The sequence below is a fragment of the Epinephelus lanceolatus genome, chromosome 1, assembly GCF_041903045.1.
Source record: "Epinephelus lanceolatus isolate andai-2023 chromosome 1, ASM4190304v1, whole genome shotgun sequence".
Classification (NCBI taxonomy): domain Eukaryota; kingdom Metazoa; phylum Chordata; class Actinopteri; order Perciformes; family Serranidae; genus Epinephelus; species Epinephelus lanceolatus.
This window is the reverse complement of record NC_135734.1, coordinates 14,910,091-14,935,125: the sequence shown is the minus strand read 5'-3', so window position 1 is coordinate 14,935,125 and position 25,035 is coordinate 14,910,091. Positions and strand designations below refer to the sequence as shown.

General features: G+C 40.5%; 2 protein-coding genes across 2 annotated transcripts; both read right to left on the bottom strand.

The window, feature by feature from the left end:
- Window position 1: 1 nt before the first annotated feature.
- On the bottom strand, window positions 2–5,000 carry mmp19 (matrix metallopeptidase 19). The gene is made up of 9 exons (XM_033627182.2): window positions 4,793–5,000; window positions 4,547–4,632; window positions 4,252–4,382; window positions 2,814–3,026; window positions 2,474–2,719; window positions 2,111–2,236; window positions 1,669–1,833; window positions 1,440–1,567; window positions 2–823 (listed from the first exon to the last, which is right to left on the bottom strand). Exons 1-9 carry the CDS (start codon window positions 4,880–4,882, stop codon window positions 593–595), a joined length of 1,416 nt encoding a protein of 471 aa, XP_033483073.1. The 5' UTR covers window positions 4,883–5,000; the 3' UTR covers window positions 2–592.
- A 5,402-nt stretch (window positions 5,001–10,402) lies between these two features.
- Window positions 10,403–24,094, bottom strand: suox (sulfite oxidase). Its single transcript, XM_033627707.2, has 5 exons — window positions 23,971–24,094; window positions 18,490–18,560; window positions 17,988–18,159; window positions 15,864–16,136; window positions 10,403–13,168 (listed from the first exon to the last, which is right to left on the bottom strand). Exons 2-5 carry the CDS (start codon window positions 18,546–18,548, stop codon window positions 11,945–11,947), a joined length of 1,728 nt encoding a protein of 575 aa, XP_033483598.2. The 5' UTR covers window positions 18,549–18,560; window positions 23,971–24,094; the 3' UTR covers window positions 10,403–11,944.
- Window positions 24,095–25,035: the final 941 nt, after the last annotated feature.

Sequence of the window (25,035 nt, the reverse complement as noted above, 5' to 3'; positions counted from 1 at the left end):
ATTTTACAGCAGACATTTTGTCTCGTTTATTTGTAGAAATGTTTACATTTTCACTTAAAAAAAATCAGGACACAAATCAGTGCCACATGATTTCTCACAGACCAGTGTGATTTTTTTAGATAATGGAAGTGTTAGTACCATTTAAGAGCACTGAACGTACTTTCAAAGCGTTGCGTAATTGCTTTAACAAAATGTCTGAACAGAAAGTGCACACTCCCATCATCATATTACATCTTACTGAAAGTATTAAGACACATAATCCAACACATATGTTTGAGAGAAAAACAGAAGGCCTCCCTTGATTTCTCCCTGAGATCATACAAAAGCTTACATAATTCTCACACTCACAAAAACACACGTTTGTGCTCAAGAAGTAAGCCCCACAAAAATCAGCCCGCTGCAGAGAGGAGTAGATTGGATTGAATTCAGATCCAGTGACATAAAATCAATTTCTATACATTTTTTTTATGGATGATAATTCACAATCAATCACTGCTGTTGAGGTTGCATGGTTGTCAATGCCTCTGGAGTAGAAGAACCAGCACCGCTGCTGTAGACCCCTTAATACATGCTGCCCCCTGATGGTCGACCCCTAGCATTGCATCCAGCGCTCCTTCTTGCTCAGGGGGTAGCCTCTGTCTACAATCAGCGTGTCACTCAGGCGCCAGTAATCATCCCCCTTAAAGTAGAAGACCTTGCCATTGGTCCAGGTGAAGACTGCATCCGGACTGGGCGGCAGTCCGGTGAAGAGCAAAGAGAGCGGTTTGGGGTAGCGAGTTAAGCCATTGTGGCCCAGCTCATCCCACTGCCAGAACTCCGAACCCTACACCGGCCGACAGCAAAGAGAGAAAAACTGAGCATTTCAGTCAGAGGAATAATAAATAAAGGACAATTCACCCAAACATTAAAAATACATATTTCACCTCCTACCTATCAATCTAGATTGTTTTGATGTGACTTGCCAAGTGTTGGAGATATCAGCCATAGAGATGTCTGCCGTCTCTGGCATCCTCCTCCTCTGCTGAGCTGTAACGTTAGCTAGCTCAGTGGTGCTAGGTGAGCTAGCAGTAGATGCACGCTTCCTTGTGTCGTGATATGGTTGACGGATGTAGCTTGTTAGAGATAAGATAGTTCCTACATGAAACTGCTCACAACAAGGTCTGTGGATTATCTTGAGTAACCCGGTCATGATTTCGGGACACACTGCAGTTGAGTTTTTCAAATGTGCTTTTTTTTTTTCTTTGAGCACCACAAGCCAAGTGCTATCTAATTCTACTGTTTTGGAGAGAAGGCAGACATCTCTTCAACAGATATCTTTAAACACTTGGCAACTAACACCAAAACAATCTAGATTGATAAATAGCACCACAGGTAAGAGGAAACATGTATTTTTGATTTAGGGTGAACTGTCCCTTTAAATGCTGCTCATGTTTTGATACCTTGATAAACATCAGCCTCTTGGGCCTTTCCAGGTACAGGGCTGCATCAATATTGGCAGGGATCCGTTTAACGTCCTTGGGGTAGCCGGAGTCCAGCGAGAACATGGTGTACCTCCAAACTTTTTTGCCTGTGACCAGAGACAGTGTTCACATTCACACATTTAGATTCTGGACTTACAGCTGGAGAACAGAAGAGAAAACACATGACAGAAGTGTTGGACAACTGTACCCTTAAAAAAGTATGTCTTGTTGGTTCTTGGAGAGTGCACGGCAGCATTCAGGTTTCCAGGGAGGGCGCGCCAGAACCTGTCAGTCCTTAATGGTGTGTTGTGCCCCAGGTCAGAGATGGTCCAGACGTAATCACCACTGAATGCAAAGGTTTTCCTCCATGGACCTGATTAAACACACAGTGAGGTACTCAAGTCTTTGTGACACATTTTGTGATCCTCTATTAAAAGTCTTTGTTGCTGTCTCATATTCCTTTGAAAACTTAAAAATATACAAAATGATCGGACCTTTATTGGAGCTCACAAATATTGCTAACTTGAGTTTAAATGATTTCATCTATTCCCTGTAAATCATACAAGTTGTGGTCTAATGTAAAGTCAGGCCACAATGCACACAGTTGGGGCTTCTCCTGTAATGATTACCCTGGCAACAGCTTGTCTTACCTAACATGATAGCATCGAGTGTGGCAGTGCAGGGGTCAGGGACGCTCTCAGGATCATGGCTGCTTTTTGTTGGAAACAGACCGTCTGGTGTTGTTGGACTGGCTAAAGTGCTGGTGATGCGCTTGCCTATGTAACAGAGAAGTTTTAGGATGAATGTATGCTTTATTTTGACATTTGAAAACTACTTGAATAATGTTTTTGATTCCATGCAGGTACGGTTTAAAAAGTCAGACTTTTACATGAGTCAGATACCCAGTGGATCAAAAGATGGTGAAATCACAGGTACTTATTCATGCACATTTACAAATACTGATGCAATAAAGTCAAACTGACAGTTCTGAGAGGCCTTCTTGATGCACTCACCATATAACGCCTGGATGCCTCTGATATCATCTGAATACAGTCTGAAGTTGGAACGGTAACCAGAGTAGACTGGAGCCATCAGAGCGCTTCTGTACTGAGAGTGGCCCAGGCCGAGGGCATGGCCAATTTCATGGGCAGCCACAATGCGGAGATTAGCGCCATAATATGTTCCCTCTGTCCAGAACTCATCCTCATCAAAATGGACAATACCAGATTCTGGCAACTCAGCATGAGCGAGTACATGACCTGCACATGGTACAAATAAACAATATGAGTTAGTGTTTCAGGGGACAGTAGGCCCAGTAGTAGTTACGTTTATGTATCTGAATAAAAAACCAACCACGGCCATCGAATGGGTTGGAGCAGGAGTCATCTTTTTTATGGAAGGAGATCTTAATGTCTGCTCTGCCATAGTCGACCTCTCTGAAGGTCAAAGCAGCCACGTCACTCCAGTACTTGAAGGCAGCACGGATGGCCGCCTTCACCTCTGCCCTCTTCATGTCAGGTGTGTAGCTGTAGATGCGGTAAGTCAGACTCCTCTTTCTCCAACGACCTGCAAGAGAAGATTCCTTTTTTTCTCAGTCACCACAACAAAACTGTCTGCCTCCCTAAAAAGTTAAATTTTCTGCATTGGTCAGTGAAATCACAAATGAAGAGAGAAGTAATATTGAACTTTGTCAATTCATTTTCTGGTTCCTTGTTTCGTAATCATTTTATCATCACACTGCAAGGATCACGTTTAATGACTCATAATATTTTTGAGTGCATTTTAAAGGAACACTTCACCCCTCAATTGAACTCTTGTCAAACAATTAGTCACCCTATGTTACATGAATCGGGGAAGAGAACTTTGTTTTTCATGTATGCCCCCACTGTGAACGAAGAATCCAAAATCTGAGAAAACTCTTGATGAATTGAAGTCATAGGGGTCCACGTTTAACAACAGCAAAACTATATCAAAACATTTGTTTAAATACTCTCACTCAACTCATGCAGCCTAATCCAAGTCTCATTTATCCAGACATATGCTCAGTACTTTCCAAAGAGACAGGCCATTCCGATGGGGAACTGAACTAAAGTTGTTCTAAACAATAACCCGAACAAACTACAGATTGCTGTCGGAAATGGCTGTCTGTTTGGACAGACATTATGCATGAGTTTTGTGAGAGTTTGTAAACTGATGTTTAGTGTTATAGTTTTGTTGTTGTAAAATGCAGATCCCTATTACTTCAATTCATCAAGAATTTTCTTAATTTTAGGATTCTTCGCTGACCATGGAGTCATGCTAGAAAAAAAAGTTTTCTTCACGAAATTCAACATAACACGGGGTGAGTATTTGATATACAAATAGACATTTGGGGTTAAGTATTTCTTTCTTTTCTTTCTTTTCTTTCTGGTTAAGAAAGTTTCAGCAGTCTGTCTTATACAGGTTAGCATTGAGGTGCCTGAAAAGAAGAACGCTGCTGCCTTTAGCGATTCAACGATTTTTTCCCCCCCCAAAGCCTTAAAGGTTTCAATAAATCTGAATCTGGTTGCTGACCCAGACTTTGCCACTTTGGAACAAAATGCCTCACAGTTGTCAAATTCAAAACTCCCAAAGATTTTTGATGTTGTACACACACACACTACAGAACATGTGGTCAGTGTAGGCAACCTGTGCTGTTTACAAAGTTAACATATCTATAGTCTAGTGTCAAAGCATGCACAAAGCAAAGTAGAGATAAACTACTTGCTGACAGTCTTGTAGAGGAGAAAATCAAGATCCTTCCTTGACTCACCCATCACTCTGTATTTGTGGTGTTTCTTGTTGAAGGGGTCCTCCATGCCACAGCGCGGCTGTCTCATCACATCCAGAGTAGCGTCATCTATTTCTCCAGTAGGTAGCAGATCATTCGCCTTTTGGAAGACCCTGAAGACAAGATCAAACATCTGCAAACTGAAGGCTGCTCACATCCTCCTCCACTGGGAGTATCGTTCAGACGGACCCTCATATAGATCTAATGTGCTGTGACATTAACTTATAGTCAGTAGCTACCTATGTTTTCCCTTTAAAAGGGCGCTAATCTTCGTTACCTGAGAGCTTCAATGACCTCCTCCAGGTAATGAGGGTCCTGTGGATCAGTGGGTTCATTCAGGTAACCATACTGCTTCAAATAGGCCTGTGAATGCAGAGGTAAAAAATAAAGCTCTCAACACTTAAAATTTTACTGCAAACTTATTTAGCATTTCTAAATCTATAATATGATATATATTTGCTATTGAGAAAAGTCAAATTGTGAATAATATTTTAAAAACTTACAGCCCAAACTATCATCTTACCTTTGCTTCATCTAATTCTTTCCATTGCACCACAGCACAAAGAGTTCCACCGAGGTCAAGCAGGAGCAGCAGCAGCCATGTGTAGTCCATATTCAAGTTTCCTTCTGTCCCAAATAATCCAGGGCAGAGGCTCAGAGTCTGAGAAGTGCTCAACAGAGTCCCACAGCAGACTGTGTTTGTTCTCTGAGCGCTCCAGCAGTTTTAAACTCAGCCCAGCGCATGAGTCAGCCCTGTGTGGCTACGATGATCCATCTCTGAAGAATGAGGATTACAAGAGCAGCCAGTTGACCCTCAGCCAATGTGTCTGCTGTTAAATTGTACAGCTGTTGGGAGAGGACGCAGAGCTGCAGCAGCAGCAGCAGCAGCGGTCTGCACACTCAAACATTTTATAGGGTCAAGCTACCTTTTAACTCTATGAAAACAGGTCTATCACCCTGAACAGAGCTCTCACTATAACACTCCCATATTACTCCCTCAGGGTCAATGTCTGTCAGTTGAGTCCCTGGTTAATACAGCACCGTGTGTCCTACAGGTAGGCCCACGTATTACCACTTAATTATGGACCTAAACCACATAAAGTGCCTTGCCCTCCATTTCCACATTCCTGTTGTCCCCACACCTATCCCAACTGAGACAAACATTATGTTTATTACTCAAACACAGATTGACCCATCATTGGACCCATCCATACTGACAGGTAACAAACAATAGATCAGATACAGGTGTGGCGTGCTATTACATGTTTGTGTAAAACAAATATGATCTGGTTTTAAGGAACAAATCCAGGTTTCAAATGCAAATTGTCACCCTAACCCCAAATACAAAACAATGGTTTGTGATGTCACTTCTAAATTGATTAACGGATATTTCAATAGACTAACATCAGAAGACAACTAAATCTGAGCTATGAATGCTTTCCTTACTATAGTACTGTACCTTATTATTTAAAACACTCCACATAGGAGTAGCACGCCTAAGCGAGTGCGTGCGTTTGAACTCTGCTTGTGCATTCCATTGTGTTTCCCAGGCGAGCCACTCATCCGTTTAAGAGACTGTTTATGCAGAGCAAGTGTTTTAAGTAAGGTTTTAATAAAAATACATGTGTTTGGGAAGTAGTGGAGTTGTGTGAGAGTTTGTAATTGGATATTTTGATATAGTTTTGCTGTTGTTATATGCGACGGCTTTTTACTAGATTCATCAAGAATTTTTCTGTTTTTGGATTCTACGTTCACCTCTGAGGCATTTGAGAAAAAACAGACTTTTCTTTACAAGTTCACCGCAACACGAGCTGAGTATTCCTTTGACAAACAAAATGCCTGCTTTTCATTGTTAACTTATTATTATGTAAATGTTGAATGCACAAATTGTTGCCTTTTAAAAAAAAAGTCACCATAAGACATTGGTTCCCCATAAGCCTCGCTTTGGATGTACAATTCTATCTGCCACTAGATACAATCTCCCAGGAAAATGAAGGCTTGATTTATGGCACAAAGGAAGCGTGTCAACCATAGTGCAACCAAAACATGAAGACGATAGCTCTTTTGTTTTCCCCGGTAGCTATCGCTAGCTATCTAGCAGAAATGGCGGTCAGTGGAACAAATGAAGTAGCTGGGGTAAACAAACTGCAGTGTGTAGTTGCTAGGCTCTGAGGAAGACGGAATGCAATCCTCTTGTCTCTGCAACAGCATTACCAACAATAACACCAACTGGAAACACTGGCAGGGGGAGTTGCCCATTTTCACTTTAAAGCTCTATTTGAGAAGTTTTGGTCACTAGGGGGCAACTAGCTGACAAACACTGATGCCATTCAGACAAAGAGCATTACCTTCGCACTGGCGTTGTGTTTCTGACTACCTGACAAATTTATGTCCCATATTCACTCACTTCTGGTCTTAATCAAGTCCTAAGAAAAATATCTGTGTGTTTTGCTCACCAGACACTTGACTTTCACAAGCCAGTTGTTTGACTGGTGCTGGGCAGCAAGTAATGCAACTTATTTCATTTGATTACTTTTCAATTATTTCTCTAACAATAGTCTAAACTGGGCAATAAGGCTAAATAGTCCTAAATGTGCAACTGCTTAAATGTTGCACTCAAATTTGTCCCAACAGCTCTGCTGACCCTGAACCAAAAGAACACATTCCTGTACAGTGAAAAGATGAAAAGCAACAGAATGAATGTTATATTCTACACATAAACAAACATTAACGAAAATAATATCTTTATATGTAACCCCTTTGTAATCACCAACATTTTAATTAGCAATTGTAATTTACTAACACATTTTTTTCCTCATTAACTGTAACTGATTACAGGTAAATTTATTTTGTAATTTAATCACAACTCCGTTAAATCTCAGTAGTTACTCCCCAACATTATTTAGGAGTGCTAGTGCTAGTTGGGAGCTGGAAACATAATTGTTAGCTGAATCTATAGTGGGTTTGTTGACTGTTGAAACCAAAACAATGAGCTAAAAGAGGCCAAAGAGCTGGGTTATGATTCTCTGTTAGTTTCCTGTGACATTTTTTATTATTACACATAGTGATGTGCGACATTGTTAATCTATATTGGTTAATGCAGCGCCGATGCTAATGGGTCCATGCTTTTAATTTGGGTGTCCGTGTTTTTTATCAGCTTTTATTTAAAATAATGAAGTCACAGAGGAAGTAAGCCAGTTACCTTATGAGGAACTTTAGTCATGACAAATTTTTGAGGAAATTTTGTTGCTATTTCTGTTGTGGTCGATTCAGTGATTAATTCCTGCTTGTAGCAGTGTCATATGTCTGATAAATTCTGATCAGTTGGCAGTTGTGTAGATTTTATAAAAACCTTGCTTAAAACCCAAAGCACTGTTAATGCCTGCAGAATATATAACTATAAAGTTGTGGATGACTGAAGGTCGATATTGTCCTATGAAATTCCCCCACTTGAAGACTTGAAACTTTACTGTGACATTTGTACGACATCTTTACAAACTTGGCATAGGACGACAGCAGACTGTCGTGTGTGAAGTAGTATAAATGTTACAGAGCCGACAAAGCAGCTGGTGTCAAGATGTGAGTGCATGTGGACGGCTGGCATCGCATGGCCTCAGACTTGAACCTGAAGGAAACACCAAGGGTCTGTCTCTGTGTGCTTACAGCAGAACCTTAATCAAAACTTTCCAACAGAGAAGAGAAATAACATTACATATTCTGTCTATAATACATGAACCCAGCTCCTGACGGGCTGTAGATCAATTCCACATTACAGTAGATGTTATTAGGCCCTATTAAGTTGCATTACACTAAGAATAACTCATACAGACAATTAAGTTTGGGTTATTCTTGTATATTCCTTTGATAGTTTTCACATTCTACAAGCTTCACATTCCTCACTGTATCACAACATACCACACAACACTTTAGTGCTCCGGTTAGCATTTACCACTAATGTGACAGAAGTCTCTGTATTTGCTGACCTAGAGAGGAATAAAACTAAGAGTCAGCTACACCTGTTTCCTATCTACAGTATATGACATTGCTGTGACATAATCCTGATTACGGACAGCGAAAATAAAGGAACAGAAAAAAGGAAGAAGCAAGAGTCCAAATAGTCCTCTACTGAAGTGGGTGGATGTTTGTCTTTTTTTTGGCTGACTTTTTTTCCTGTCACTTCTTTGACTCAGACTTTGTGAGTACTGCACAGTTGCATTCCTCCGCACACACACTCATAGCAGTATCAAAGAGTCTGAAGCCAACAGAGTGCATCAGTTCAGTCTGGGCCGGCTGCACAATCATATAAATGTGTTTTCTTTATCTGTTCTATGAATTCTGCGCACCGCAATTTTAGTCATTTATGACTCAGAGACAGATCAGAATTAAAAGTTTATAACAAACATGATTTCCAAACAAGTCCCCCACTGGGTCAATAGCCCTGGGATACTAATAAACAAATGAGTCTCACGGCTTTTATCATGAATGGAAAACTCCCGGTTTTGTCACATAAAATCAGGTCTGTTACAGTCAGAGAAAACAACGTGTAGGAAAACATCTTCATCCGCTTAATCCTATTCAGCACAAAAGGCCACAACACTCATCACCGTGACATTATAATGACTCCTAGTTCATATGTTCACTTCAAAACCCCACAAACTTATGACTGTGACTTGCATACATGATAATTACATGTAGTTTTGGACACAGTCGTCGATGGTCCTGACACGACACCTCATCTTTTACACTGACTTGTCCCCCCTTCCTTCCTTCCTCCTGTTCACCTTCCTGCCAGCTGCAATATCATTTTTCAGAAAACTTTTCTGAGTCACTTCATATCCTGTTTCCTCTGTTACCACATTTAGGATTCACTGATTCACTAAAAGCAGCAGGAGAAGATATACGGAAACATACAGACAAGTTTTACAGCTTTGCATTAACTTTGGTGTTGAAGCCAAAACAACAAAAGTCCAGGAGAGGACACATGATTCTGTTACCAACATGTACAACAACTTCATTTCAGCAAAAATAATCAAGTATAATGGAAAATGTTTTATTTTGCATCAAACTGAGATTTAGAGTTTTCCTCAGTAAATAAATGCATCCTGATTTTGACGGCTCTTGACTTTTAAAACAGCATTCCACTGAGCAGTCTAAGTGCACGTGCTTACCCAGGCGAGCTACTACTACTGCTAGGTATTTTGATACAGTTTTGCTGTTGCTATCCTATTACTTCAATTCATTAAGAACTATTTTTTCTTTTTTTTGGATTCTTCGGACACTGCAGAGGCACGTGGGAGAAACAAACTTTTCTTCATGAGTTCAACATAATATGAAATGAGTAAGTAAGATATGGATACAGTTATTTGAGGGATTACGTATTACTTTAAGTGACACTTTCTAGAGTTCACAGTGAGCAAACAACAAACACTGAAGACGAAAAATTAGGAAACAATCTTAAGCAGCTCCCTCAATGTGTGCATACCATAGACTGTTTGATAAAGATGGACGACATGATAGCATCCCCCCCCCCCCCCCCCCCCCCCCCCCCCCGTATGTTCAAGAGGATACGTATTGTTTTAACTGATTATTATAACTACTGTGTAATTATTTTATGCTGCAAAAGGGGGGTTTGACGTCATAATTGATTACCAATTGGTGTGCTCGGCAATAATAGTTCTAGTCGTGATTGGGTTAGATGGCAGAAACTCAATACAGAGGGGCTCTCTACTGCACAGGCTCTGGCTGCCAATGACGTCACCAGCGCAATATGGCTGTATCCAGGATATTTTGGCTTTACTTTTGTATAGTCATTGATGCAACTGTAGAAAATACTACTGAAATTGAAATACATTGAATTTTCACAATTAGAAATATCCTTCAACTATTTTTTTCCTAATCAAAATGCATGGAAATTATCCTTTGTTAAATATAAAAACTGTGGTTGAAACTGAAATATTTAATCACAGTGAGTGGGAAAATGTACGCACTGTTGAGTAACACATCTCATGTGATATTATTTTTAGCAAATGTCTTTGAATATAAAAATAGAATTTACTTTTCATTTCCTCTAATCTAAAAAGTTGGGTACTGAGACTTTTTTTTTAGCACTAAGCAGACTCAGCAGAAGTAAGTCAGTGTAAAATTAGAGCTCTTTATTTGTCATCCTCAACAATAATGTACATATTACGCAAAACACAGTATCTGCAGTATCGTCCAAACAGTAGTGATGAATTGCCCTACCATCTGCAGGGTGCTGCAGTGTTGTGGTTTAAACACAGCTGTACTTTAGCTAGGTTCTTCATAGCAACTTTGAAACAGTGGAAGGCAGCTCCACAAACTGAACGGCAGACAAAGGGTCACAGTGTACCTCTGATATGCAGACTCAAACCAAGCATTGATGAGCTAAGCCACTGAAAGGTGCTCCTGGTCATTATCATTTAAAGGTCCAGTGTGTAGGATGTAGAGGAATAGACTGGCAGAAAAGGAACATGAAAAACAAGTATATTTTCTTAGTTTATAATGACTGGTAAAAAGGAATAATTTTCATTTCCAGAATGAGCCGTTTACATCGACATAGCAACCCCTCTACGATGAGAGCATTGGAAAAATACTGATTTTTTTTTTTTAACGTGAAACTGCTTTATTCAGTGTTTTTAACGGTTTAAATCACTCGGTCTGTCTGTTCTGGAGAGGAAAAGACCTCTGCAGATAATTTGGCTCCCTTTAACACCTCTTGAACATCTGGATCAGAAATAAGGTGAAACACATTAGCAGGCCCTGAGTGAGCTGCTCATTTCCAACGTGCTGAGCAGCATCTGAGAGACTGATTTGTAAAGTAAAAGTGCTGTATTCAGTGTTTTTACCGGTTAATCACCTAGTCTGTTTATTTTGTAAAGGAACAGACCTCTGTGGATAATGTGACACTGAAGGAATTCTAGCAGGGAGAGGTTTAAGGTGGTTGCAATCCGCACTCCTCACCAGTAGATGCCACTAAATCCCCCTAAATCTTTCCCACTGGACCTTAAAGCTGCTCAAACTTTTCCAATAAAAGTTAAACATTTTCAAACTTTAAAAGATTATTAATGAGCAATGTCAGAGCTGCAGATAAACAGATAACACTTAAAAGTTAATTAAAGTCTCGGTCAACTGCATTTGTTCTCTCTAAAGTAAAGTGAACACTCAATGCAACTGTAGTAAACCCTTCATGTAAAGTAAAGACAATATACTGAAAACTCCTCTACATTAAATTAGGTTTAAGAATATTATTTTAAATCAGGGTTTTACATTATGATGCATGTTAATCACACAATTAATTCAACCCTTTTACTGTGCGTATATGTGCGTGTCAGTACTTATTACAAAAATAAATCTTTTCTACAAACCAGACTCAAAATTAATAGAATCACATATTCACTTAAGACCAAAGTGTAAGTGTTTTGGTCATTTCCAGTCTTTAGTTTTGTTCTGAGTATGCTGTGCTGAAAATCCTTCAAATCTCACAGGCAACATATTGGCATAAATACTTCAAAGCTGTGCGTCAAAGAATCCTGGTGTATTTTCTATGAAACAGTTTTTTTTGCAGTCTTAGTGACAGATTAAAAACAATGGCAACTCTCTGATGACTCTTTCAAGCATAAAACCTTTTGGATTTTGAATGTGGATCAAACCACTGAGTCTATTCCTCGCTCTCATCCTGTCTGATCTTCACCTTCACTCTGTGCCAGGCGTTACTCAGCACGCCCCTCAGGTTCCAGATGGGAGGAACTGTGTCCGGCTGCATGTTGTAACTGTTGTCAACCGCCTTGCAAACTATCTCCAGCTCCTGAACCTCTGGAGGAAGAGGAGCCGTTACTTCCCACAGCTTCCAGGCCCAGGCTCGTCCCAGTGGGGGCGAGGGTTCGGGTGGTTTTTCCTTGTCGCTGCTCCTCAGCTGGGCCACCTGCCAGGTCTTCCCTCCATCCAGAGAAACATCTACACGCACCACCTCTCTGCCCCCACCACTCCAGGCGTAACCTTTCACCGTCACCTCTTCCATACTGCGATCGACCACAGCACCTTCTGCCGGTGTGGTGATGGCTGACTGAATGGGCAGCTCTTGGATGGCGGGAGCAGACTTGAAGTCCACCGTGTCCCAGTCTGTCGCTGGGGAGAAGCCCTTGTAGTCGTTCTGCTGCCAGTGGCTGCTGCTTTCCTCTGCACTCACTACGATCTTCCCCAGCCATTTAACATTTCGTGCGCCCACTATGCCTGGTACCACAACACGGACGGGGTAGCCATGGTCGGCAGGGAGATCCTCGCCATTCATTTCATAAGCCAGCAGCACATCACCTTCCTCGCTAACTGCCTTGTTTAGAGGGATGGAAGCACCGTAGGTAGTCCCAGTCACGTCTTTGTCCAGCCCTTCAAACTGAACATGGCGAGCCTGCTTGGCAACATCTGGCCCATAACCAGCGGCTAGCAGCACATCCCTGAGCCTTGCACCGCTCCACGTAGCGTTACTGATTGCAGCAATGCCCCAGTTCAGACCTTTCACCTGCTTGACCTTATTCATCTCAGAGCGGCGGTTGCCGGCACACTGCAGGGTGGCGGTGACTGTGTGTTTGGGGAATCGAGTCTTTAACTCCTCTAAGGAGAGCGTCAGCACTCCTCCAGGCAGTCCCTCCACATGCAGCTGATACGTAGCCGGGTCCACCTGAGGAACTGGCAGGTGGTTTCTTTTGAAGAAGATAGCAGACGGGGTGATGTAGCTGTCAGTGAGGATTTCAGGAGGTGGCTCAGCATTGAAGGGCTTGAGGTTGTTGATACGCAGGACCGGGTGACGCTCGGGGTCAGAGGAGTAGGGGTCAGATGACTCAACAGTCTGCTGCTTCTTCCGGTCTTCTGCGCTCAGCTCACCAATCTTGTATTTAACACAAGCACATGTTTTATTAGACAACACGGGACTCAATGTTACAAGCTATCACATATTTTCAGCTTAACTTCTCTGTTAATCTCAAACAGCCTAAAATGCAAATCAAAGGCAGAAAAGACTTACAACCTAACTCAACAGGAGAAACATCAGCAAAGTGTTTTTCTCACTGACCACTTGAGGGAGTGCCAGTATTTAGCCTACAGCTGCTCCTTAGTGTACAGTACGCACCAGACCTTTTCACATTTGTCTTCAGAGATGAAGTGCAAGACAGACATAATAAATGACAAGTTCATTTAAGGAGAAATTGAACTGACATTCTGACATTATTCAGTTTCTCAAAGATAGAGCAACATTTTTAATGGACTTCTACACTGAATAGATAGACTTAAGGGGATGTTGTTGTAAAGTGTATTGTGACTGAACTGCACTGAAAGCACTTGTGTTAAGCACTTGTGTTAAAGCGCTGCAGCAAATATGGTAGATCAAACTTGAGCCAGAAACTCTGTCTATAAACTGTGATGGATGTTAACAAGCGACTGACTGGGCAATCATTTTACAATTCAGCTTTTTTTCTATTGCAATTAAGTTAAGAGGTTTTCAGATCTATTATTTCTGTTCTATTTTCCAGCCAGAGGTGTAACTCAAAGCTTCAGAGCTTTGCAGGGTGGAGCTGCACATTGAAATGTTACAGTGATAAAATTCAAATTGAAGTAGGGGATGGTTGACACTTTAACTTAAAGTGTAACTTTGGTATTTTTAAACCTGGAACCTATCTTCCCATGTTTTATGTTTTAAGTGACTAACAGGCTCAACAGTATCTGAAACTGGTCCAGTAATGAGCAAGAAGGCTGCAGCTGGCAGCCACATTACTGGCTGCAATGTAACCACTCTAGGCACGAGCACCCTTGTCCAATCAAAGTTTTTGCCACTGACAGGCTCAGATTGTTACTCTAAGCGTCAGACAACATTATGAAGAAGATCCCTACAGAGACCTTTTTGCTACAGTGTAACTAAACCCCAAGACCAATTATTTTCAGCTCACCTAATGTCCATGGGTATTTAGTAATGTCACTGATAGGTTCCAGTCCAAATCTTGACATCATAGTGCAAAGTATTTGAAACTATATTCTGTTTTAAATATGCATAGCGACTGCCACCTACTGGTTGAAACCCAGCTCCTGCATTTGAATTTTCCTATTGGCTGACTTGGTGACAGCTTTTCATTGCATTCAGCCGCTCCTCCTACCCACTCCATGTCCACGGCTATTGAAAAGAGGCTGGGACAGACTCTCTGACCCCATGCGAGATATGGGGTATGATACATGCGCAGTGTACCTGAAGCTGCAATGTTGAAAGGGTTACAGGAGATGGCGCTAGAAATAAAGTGATGGAGTCGGTTCAGGTGCTCTTTTAGTGCACTATTTTTTTGCTTCCTATGGGCGAACTCTACCAGACAGCACTTTTAGGATACCCTCCAATGAATAGCAGCCAATATGCAGCAGAAGATCTGTTTTTGGTCTTTTATTAAGGATCTTTTCAATAATTGCAGACTTGTAATTCTCACCTATATCTTTTTCTAAATATATTTCGAATTTCGGGCGCCTTAGTGAAACAAATCAGTCATCCTCATGTTCTGTATTGGTGCACCAGCTATAGAACCTTTTGGAAAGTGCAGACCAGGTTTTACTGTGCATTTGATGTACCCAAGCGATATGAGGCAATATGGTGCCACGACCTCTGTTCTTTTCAACCTCTGTGTCCTTGCCACCAGGCAGCAGGAAGGAGTGAGTAAGCATGTCTCAGCTCCCCCTCCCAGCCCTGCCCATGATGACACTTTCTTGAAATTTTTTCACACAGAAGCATATTTTTGAATTTCCTGGGTACTGGCATCTGACCAAAAAATCTTGGGTTCAGTTACTCTTTACAGAGTAAGATCTTTTTCTTTTTAACCAGAAATAGCCCCGAAATCACAATCACCAAACCATTTGTTGTGCTAACCTCAACATTTGTCTGTAATAAATAAACTGAAGCTTCTGTGCTTTGATCACCTGCTGTGAAACATGAGCCTCACCCATTTATAATATCCGTCTAAGATCATTTTGGTGAAAGTAACACAAAAGTGGTGTAATATTGTACGGTAACTTATTACTTTCAAATGAAGGTAACTAGTAATATGTACTAAAATGTATGTAATTCACCCAACACTGGCCCCAAGCTTTTACGCTGCAGCCTGTATTGTGGCTGCTGGCTGCAGCACTCTTGCTCAATACTGGACCAATTCAAAAAATTGTTGCACCCCATTAGTCACTTAGACACACAAGTGTGGGGAAATAGAGTCCAGGTTGAAAAATACTGACTTTATCCTTAAAGGTCTGCAGTATATTTTAGCTACAACTGTCTTCACATAGGCCGACTTATTTGCTACAGTGTTTGCTGCTGAAGGCCAAGTCTTGTCTCTGCTTTGTGTTAAACGCCCTGCTTGATGAAACTTGTTCCACCTGGAAAAAAATCTGCTGAAACCACTTTTCCCCTGAGGTACTCTATTGTTATTATTCCACCTATAGTTCACTGATTTCACAGTAAATAATCTGTCTTCTACTTAAAGTAACTAGACATTTTATTTATTTATTTGTTTAATCTTACCCATGATTTTAGAGTGTTAGTTAACTATGAATCAGCCCACCTTATACTCTGAGAGCATTTCCAGCACATGTTCCTGGTTGTGTACAGCATACAGCGCCCAGAAGGGTTCAAGGGCTCCACCTGCTGCCAGCAAGATTTTATCCCCACCAGGATGCATGGCCACAAAGTCAGTGATGTCATACACGCTGCCTTTGTAAGTGACCCACACGCCATCTTCCAGGGAGCGGTGACTGGTGACCTCTTCCTGGCTGAAGATTGGAAAAGCTGAGGTCTTCTCTATGGTCTGCGCTCTACTGGTGTCTTCCTGCTCAGCCTGCACCGGAGACAAGAGAGGACACATCAGCTCTGTGCTCCATCAACAAAGACATTTAGAAGACGGAGGACCGGGAAACCAGGAATCCAGTCTGGAGGACAATTATTTACCTTGAAAATAGTATGTTCCAAAAATACATTTAAAGAATACATTTTGCATTTTACATTTTTTGTACAGCTGTGACTGACAAGTCACTTGTGTTCTTCTGTGATCACTTTGTAACTGCAAGTATTTGTCATTATCAGGCCTCAGGTTTTAGTGGTACAGTGGCTGTAAAAGCAGTGGCAGTGTGTATTCTCTTGTTTGCACATGCTGACAGCACTGGGCTTGGAGTGCTGACCCTGATATGGAAATGCTTTAAATATCTTTCATGGTTCTCCCCTTTTTTTGAACAGCCTCTGGATAGGACACACAGCATGAAAGAGAACAATATAACAAACTCACTGTTGAGCAGCTACAACGGAGCAGAATTTAAATTAAAATTAAGATAAATGTGGATTAATTCAGAAGGTATATAAAGGCAACTGTTACTATAGAGGTGTTTATTTAAAGTAAGCTCATTGATAGCCTTCATACTGCCTACATTTTTAATGAAGTCCTGTTATACAACACATTCCCTGATGCTTTTAGGTAGAAAAATATAACACAAAAAACCCTCTCCATTTAAAATAAAAGTTCCAGCCTTTCCGCCCATACTGTTATACCAGACTGCTGCGTCAGGCCTTAGTCTTAATTGTGCAAACAACACATGTTGGTCAACCATGTGGCTTTTGTTTGTCAAGAAGCAGCAGCAGCAGCAACAAGTTCCTGAGCTGTTTAAATTCTTTGAATTTCCCATTACTTGTGGCGCACTGAGACAGATCACAGTAGAACAGAAAGTAAGAGCTCCTGACTAAAGCATATACATTGATTTATGATTGAAATGTACAGCTAGTATTACCACTACTGATTCTGTACTACAACTGCTTATAAAAGCAGCTACAAAGTCTTGAAACAGACATTTTGCAGCACCCCTGTGTTAATTATCAACTCAACTTATACAGGAGAGCTGCACTGCTGCTGGGAGTGGTTAATGTTTTCTCACTGTACATGTGAGAACAGGATGGATCTGGAACATAACTCATTCCTGTCACTGTTTGAGTGGATGAAGAACATTTTTAAATTTAACTCCACAGTGAAAGTTATGTATTTAAGTTTATAATACACAACAAAAAAGAAAAAAAAAGACATTTCTGCATCTGAAGTCTGTAGTTTGGTGGAGTAGATGTCATCATCTCCTCTAGTCTGAACCCTTTTCTTTGCTCTGAGGAGATAAAGAAATCTGCCACTGAGCCCAACATGTGTAAACATGTTTAATCACGTAAAATGTGGGGGTAAAAATGACAAATTAGCTGACATAGTGAATCAACAGATGAGACAGGTTACTGCCCTCACTGTGAACAGAGTAACACCATAAAGTGTGACTGAAAAGTTTATTTCATGTTATTGAAGTGTTTAAATTTACCAAATAGTGCTTTGACAAAACACTGCACATTTACACTGTGCTGCATTTTGAGAAACAGACCTTTCACACAAATCATCTGGTGAAGAAGTTCAGCCACCTGTCGAGCAGACTGCAACTCTAATCTAAATTAATCTATTGATTATCGTTTTCTTACTTGTTTAGTCTAGAAGATGTAAAACACAAAGTCAAATGCTTATCACAACTTGTCACAATCAAAGTCATGTCCTCATAGTATTGCTTAGTAGGACAACAGTTAAAAAAACATGTTTAATAGGGATAATTCAACCTTGGCTCCACAAAAGCAAATTAAACATTGACTGTCTTTACAGATCTTATCTCATCCTCACCTTGTGATGATGGAGGCCATAAGCCATGACGGCCCCAGTACCAGCCAGCAGTCCTGCCAGGGCATGTCTCCAGCTGGGGCGGTGGACACGCTGGTACGATCTTTGGTCCTCACTGCTGCTGCTGCTCCAAAGACGAGCTACACACGGTGCCACAGCAGGTGCCACTTGATGCCTATGAAACGAAAAAAAAATGTATGCAGATCAAGCTGAGCTCATCAGGTCTTGAGTAAACTGTAAGTTCAAGAATAACTATACAACTCTGGTGTACTCACAAAATGTAAAAAAAAAGGCTAAAAAGGGAATGAAAACCACTTGTGATGTGCACGAAAAATGAAAAACAAAAATTTGGAAAATCAAACCAATTTGCTTTGAGTTGTGTGTTTTAGTATCCCTCATTAAACTGAGACCTTTGACTGGGCAGAGCTCAGATCAGACCAAACTGCTCCGTCAGTGCAGGCCAGGTAAATGCCCAGTATAACACCTTTTTGTTACAGTGCTGTACCTGTGAGTGTTGAGAGGGCAAAATCGAGTCAGGCTGTGGCAGCGTCTGAGAAGCAGCATTGCACTGATGTTCTGGGAAGAAATTGAGACGAGAAAAAAAGTTACTTCCACAGTCAATCAAACAGAGAGTATCATGCAAAGAATTTCGATGAACTAGTTACTCACAAAACAGTGAAATACAACAATGTGAGGTTCATTTTTTTTTCTTTTGCCAAGCAGACTGTGAATTTACATAATTCTTTGGAAAGTTAAAGGCAACACACACCAGCAGCACATAACACCCTTCAGAACACCACTGATGTCTATGTAAGCTCTCATACTGGCAGCTCCTTGGCTGCAGGATATATATTTCCCAGCACTGTCATTCATCAACTCTTTATTTCATAATCTCCACAGATTGGCACATGCCAGCTACCGCACCTTGAGTACTATATCTGTCTGTGACAGCTTCAGTGTGTACTATGGGCGTCAATTAACCCGTGTCAAAGATGTGACAATCCCAAGTGCGGCATATTTGTGTTGTGCTTTTATGAGGCCATTATTGTAGCACATCTATTTGCAACTTTGTGTGGAAAGTTGTGTAACTGTATCTCTGTAAACTGTAAACTCTGTGTGCCTAATCAGATTTATAGATGTGTAATAATCTCTAAATGCGTACCGAAATTTGTGAACTTGTACGGGAATCTGCAAATGTGCATTCAGAATTAGTGTGGGCATAATTGAATTTGTAAGTGTGACTTCATTCTGTGCTCAGAGTGCTTATTACTCTACTATATATTTACATAGCAAACTGGTTTGCTGCTTTACTAATGCTCTGAAAGCTGCATACAGAGCCTTTAAACTCAGGTTGGATCGCAGACTAATCATAGGGAGCTATTTAATCTTTTAGCTGCTGCAACCTGAGGATGGTCGGCCTTTTATCCCATATTAAAGGGGAAATACACCCATTTTCAAAATTCATACATGTTATTCCTCTGGTCTAAGACAGTCCAATAATATTACAAAACATGGATAACTCACTCCCAAATCCAAAAACTAGAGAGCTGAAACTCAAACTTGTGATGTCATAGGGTATAAAGTCTGGAGCTGCTTCACAGATAATGAATGGTAAAAGATGTTACAGATGACACTGAGAGCACCCAGGGGAATGTTCTGAGTATATGGGTTTGTTTTCTGTCTCACAACTTACCACTACAACAGAATAAAACTCATATAAAAAGAAAACAAACATTCTGTTGGTCCTCAAAATCAGACTCTGATCCATTGTCTATGGAGCAGCTCCAGACTTTATACCCTATGACTAAGGATAGACCGATACATTGGCCAGCCGATATATCGGGCCGATATTTGAGTTTTTTACTTGTATCGGCATTGGCCGATACGCGCGTGGGTTCGCGGATTTATTTTTCCCTGGCATGATTTACAGACAGGCATCCACGGGCAGCTCTGTGTTGCCGGAAGACCCTGCAGCGCACATGCAGCGAATCCTACTGTGTACAATAGTTGCTGTTTTATTTATGCTTCAGCTTAAATATTTGTTTATTTTATAAAGACATTACTGGAAGATTTAAGAGCACTGAACTCTTTTTTTTATTTGAGTGTATAATAATAATAATAATAATAATAATAATAATAATAATATTCTACCTGTTCTACCTCAACTTTCCATCTTGTTTTAGTATTTTTTACTGTTCAATAAATTTTTCTTATTTTAAACTTGAGACCTGTAATATTTGTTATCATTGTGTCATTTTTTTTATGTAAATTGAGGGAGCAAAAGCAGTATCGGCCCCAAATATCGGCTCAAGAAAATTGGCAGTCCATAATCGGTCATCGGCTAAGGGTGATGGAAAAAAAATCGGTATCGGCATCGGCCCTAAAAAATCCATATCGGTCTATCCCTACCTATGACATCACAAGTTTAAGACTTACTTCCTTGGTTTCTGGCTTTGACAGAGAGTAAATGGTAAACTGCATATATAGCACTTTTCTAGTCTTTTGACAGCTCAAAGAACTTTTACACTACATGTCACATTCACCCATTCACACGCTGGTGGCCAAGGCTACCGTACATGGTGCCACCTGCTACTCAGAAACCATTCACACGCACTCACACACCGGTTGAACATTGGGAGCTATCTGAGGTTCAGTATCAGGGAAACTTCAACATACAGACTGAGGAGCCTTGAAGCGTCGATCTTCCGATTAGTGGACAACCTGCTCTATCTCTGAGTCACGGCTGTCCAAGAGTAACTCATGCTCACAAATATCGATTGAACTTGCCTTGTCCATGGAAATAACATTTTGGAATTCTTAAATTAGGGGGTATTCCCCTTTAAGTGACAGAGCAGATTTGTGGTACAAACAGCAATCGTTTTGTGCAGAGGATAGTCTGTTCCTGTTGCTGCCCCCCTGAAACTGTACAACCTCCAGATGATAGACATGCTCCGGGATCTTCCTCCATTTTATATTGACATCAACTCAGCTGGTAGCAATTTCACTTTCAGCCATGCTTGTTGAGCTGTGCATAACGGCATGATGTCATTATGTCATCAAGTTGGAATATTGGCGTTATCATGTTTTTTTTTCATTACATCACACTCCTACTTAAGTAAATATCACTTAGTGTAAATATCACTTAGTGTACCAGTCAAACATCTTGTGGCCCCTGAGATTTATCTTTAAACCCTTCGGGGGTACATACCCCTACTGTATGTTGGGAATGTGCTGGTGTAGAGCAGACAAACCCAACCTCCACAGCAAAAACATCTACTAGCATTTGATAGCAGCTAATGTTTGTTTTCGCACCCAGATTACTGCACATAACTGTTACAGCTTTCAGCAGCTTCATATGCTTATGACAGTGGGTCTTTCCAATGTGTTAAATGCATACAGTAAATCTGCTTGCAAAGACCTGAAACAGTCTACTGAACACAGGCTCTGTCACTTCAGTGTTAGGACACAGTGAGTGTAACATAGCTGGATAGCTGGTAAAAACAAACATGCTGTTGTATGTCGGATGATTTCCCTGAGGCTAAATACAGTCTGATAGGTTTTTTTTAGCATAGAACACCAAACCTGCTCACCAAACCTGCTCTTTCTTTACAGTCAACATGTGTTCCTATTAAAATGACCGGAGTCTGTAAACCCTTTACCTCCTACTGAACTGACCAACCAGCAGTTACTTCAACATACAAACGGAGCCAACCAGCTAAGGGGGAGTGAACAGAGTAGGAGAGGAGGGCTGAGCTTCAGTTCACCTTTTTTTCTAACCACAAAATGTTAGTAGATGTGTAACTCCACGTAGATGTGTAAACACAAACAGTTTATCCAGCAGGACCATGTCTTGACACTCTGACAATAAAGGAAGAAAGTAATGACTCCAGTCTGAATCATGGACTGTGACCAAATGCCTCTATACTTTGTAAAACATCATTGGGTTGGGCTGTTTGAAAGTAAAAGTGTATGACTGACTAACTGGAGCTATGATGGACAGATCACTGGAGCATCTGACCAAAAACAGAAGCACACACTTTCCTTGGAAAAGAAATTAGTGAATAATTTTAAAAAAATTAGGGTTGGAAATTCACTTTTTTGTCTACCTGCCACTGTGACCGCTGGATTCCAAAATCTACCAGCCACTCAGCAGATTACCATTGTTTTATGGCTGGTGAGTCAAGCAAATCTAGCAGCCACTATCATATATTACCAGCATTTGGCTGTTGGTTGGTGCTTATGCTCAACCCTTTTGGTGAAACACAAAAGCATTAGGTCACACAAGAAATGACAGATAGCATGTGGTGGAGCTCTGCTTTATCAATCAATTACACTTGTCTTATCACTGTCCATGGTGGTCATTAAGATTACAGGGGGTTATCTCTTCTTGGCTTTGCAAACTACTACTGAAGCTCCAAGAATTTAGAGCATGAAAGGGTTTTCCTAGTTTTCATAGGGTTTAACTACATTTTCAGTCAGAGAAACAGCTGATGCTGCTCGATGTGCCTTACAAAACAATGCAGCTATAACCGACATGTTACTAAAGAAGTCACAGTGAAATAAAGTTACATTTGAGGCTTTAAAATGTGTAAATACCAGATAGAGTGAATCATAACTGTAATCAATGTTACACGTGAACAGATTATTGACTGCGGAAAAAAATGCATTTTTTAATATACATTCATAGGCTACGACTAGTTTTAATTCTATAGATAACAGGTTTATTTCAAAATCTGTCCATGCACAACTAAATTCTCATTTTTATTCCACGACATTTACTTTTTTGATTTGGCAGCCATAGCTAACCAGCTAGGGAGACTGAAGACTAGCCACAGCTATTGAGATTCTGCACAATTTCAGGGAATAGGTGCCAAGCAGTAGATGCATTATGCACATTTTAGTTGTTGAATTGTTTAAACATTTTTTACTCTACATCATAGACATTTAATAGGGGGTGTATGGGCTTTACATTTTTATAATTGGAGAGTGTAAGAATTTCTTTAGGCCCACAACATTGACAAATGAAAATCAAAATGTTAAAAAAAAAAAAAAAAAAAAAAAAAAGTTAGTCATTTCCACTTCTTTTTTTTTTTTTTTTTTTTGGTCAAAGCCACATGGAGCCACTGGATGGGGGCTAAAGGGCCACATCTGGTTCCAGAGCCACAGGTTGCCTACCCCTGCCCTTATCTGACTCATGCTGTAACATTTACCCTAATTTTGTTTAATTAATTCAATCAGGAATTTTATAAATATGCGATGTACAGTCTGTGGTTTCTGGTGCACATATAGTTACAACCATAAAAATGAAAACACAATTTCTATGGTTACAACACTCGTCTGTAATGTACTCAATGTGAAGTTAAAAACTTTTCTACACATTTCCAGGCACTGAAAATTTACAGACTCTCCCTAAACTGCAACTTCATTGCCACCTCATACTTTCCCTGACATGCATGTTGAATGTATTTGAGACAAATTAAGAGTCGAAAAGCAATTAACATCTTGCCTTTATCACAGCTTTAACGTCAGAAATATCGCCTTTAATATTATATTGTAATGTTTTGGGAAATACTATGGCAAAATCTGCCACATATATAATGTAACGTTACAGGATTTAAATTTTCTACTTAGCGCTGTGCTCTAAGGGTAGGAGCCCTGTAGGTTCATAATTAATTGTCACTGACACACTCCATGATAGCTAAGCTCACAGTGAGGGCAGCGCCGGGTAAACACATTCAAACTGACGACCTTACATAACGAATAACGAAAGTTAAAATGTAAAGTTAGCTAGCACCGTTTAAACCTGACACTGTATCATCCCCACCATCCTCATCATCCTCATGGCTAACTTAGCTAACAGTCAGCGAGCTCACCGCCGGTAGCCAGCGTGTCCGACTATGCCCACTCATTCAGGTACATTCATACACACATGAAAGCGTTAATGTTAGCGTCTTAATGTTCATGTTAACAAAACCAAACTACTCACTTCTGCTGTGTCAGTTAGCTGCCTGTCTTCAGATACTCCGCACCGGTAACTCTCTGCGTTGCACAGGCAGTCCCGAAACGTTACACAAACACCAACCGAGTGGCGTTCAAGGCCACTAGTCAATGTAGCGTTGTCTCTGTCAGCAGAACAGGAGAGGCAAGTTTATCACCCGCCCAAAAATAATTAGGTCAGACGAGTTTTACATTTTATAATGAGCTGTGCTTCAGTGTTGCCTTAGAGAAGAATCATCTATCGATCAACACTGGTTACTGGGATTATATCTAATTTCTAATATTACTATTTATGGCTGCATTACATTAAAAGACCCTGAGTGTCTTTACATGAGAATTAGAGCCAGCTGCAGCTAAAGCAAGGACAACAAAGCCAAGCAAGGTAAACATAAATATTTGACTGGTATATACACATACAAAAATGTAGAAAAAAGTATAAACAGTATCTATATACATAAAAAACAACACAAAAGGCCACAATAGCCGCGAAGTTCACATGTGCCAATTGTCATGTGGTAATCTAATTTAATCCGTTTGGGAATTTTAACCGATCAATAAATGTAGCCTACTACAGTGGATTTTTGCCCCAGGATTGAGGATTAATACTAACACGCTCCAACTCTGATTTTTCTAACCTCTCTGAGGGGACCCTGAATGCGCCTGAGTTTACATGGTAAACATGCAGAGGACGGTGCACTGGAGGTTTGAAGACAGCACAACATGGTCAACACATGATGAAGAAATATTGGCAGAGGGCAGAATGAATCAGAAGATGTTTATGTGGAGTTAATCACAGCGGGCAAAACAGCTTTATCAGTTTTAAAGCGGGCGGACATGCTTTATATATATACAGGAATAAGTCATGTTGTAATGTTAACTCTATTAGAATTAGCTATTATTAAAATTGAACCATAAGTGATATCTCATTTATCTAGAAACCAAAGATATTTATTTGCTCAGATGAGAGCTGGTATTCTTCCTCTGGCCCCAGCAGTATTTGGAAATAATGTGTGACTTGTGTGATTTGCTTGTGGGGGAAAGTTAGTCCGATTTT

Coding starts and splice junctions, on each gene's coding strand:
- mmp19 (XM_033627182.2), bottom strand. CDS start 4,882: ATGGACTACACATGGCTGCTGCTGCTCCTGCTTGACCTCGGTGGAACT. Junction 4,633..4,792: donor AAGAATTAGATGAAGCAAAG/GTAAGATGATAG, acceptor CTGCATTCACAG/GCCTATTTGAAGCAGTATGG. Junction 1,834..2,110: donor ACTCGATGCTATCATGTTAG/GTAAGACAAGCT, acceptor GTGTTTAATCAG/GTCCATGGAGGAAAACCTTT.
- suox (XM_033627707.2), bottom strand. CDS start 18,548: ATGCTGCTTCTCAGACGCTGCCACAGCCTGACTCGATTTTGCCCTCTC. Junction 18,160..18,489: donor TGCCCTCTCAACACTCACAG/GTACAGCACTGT, acceptor TTCGTTTCATAG/GCATCAAGTGGCACCTGCTG. Junction 13,169..15,863: donor AAATGCTCTCAGAGTATAAG/GTGGGCTGATTC, acceptor GTTAAATACAAG/ATTGGTGAGCTGAGCGCAGA.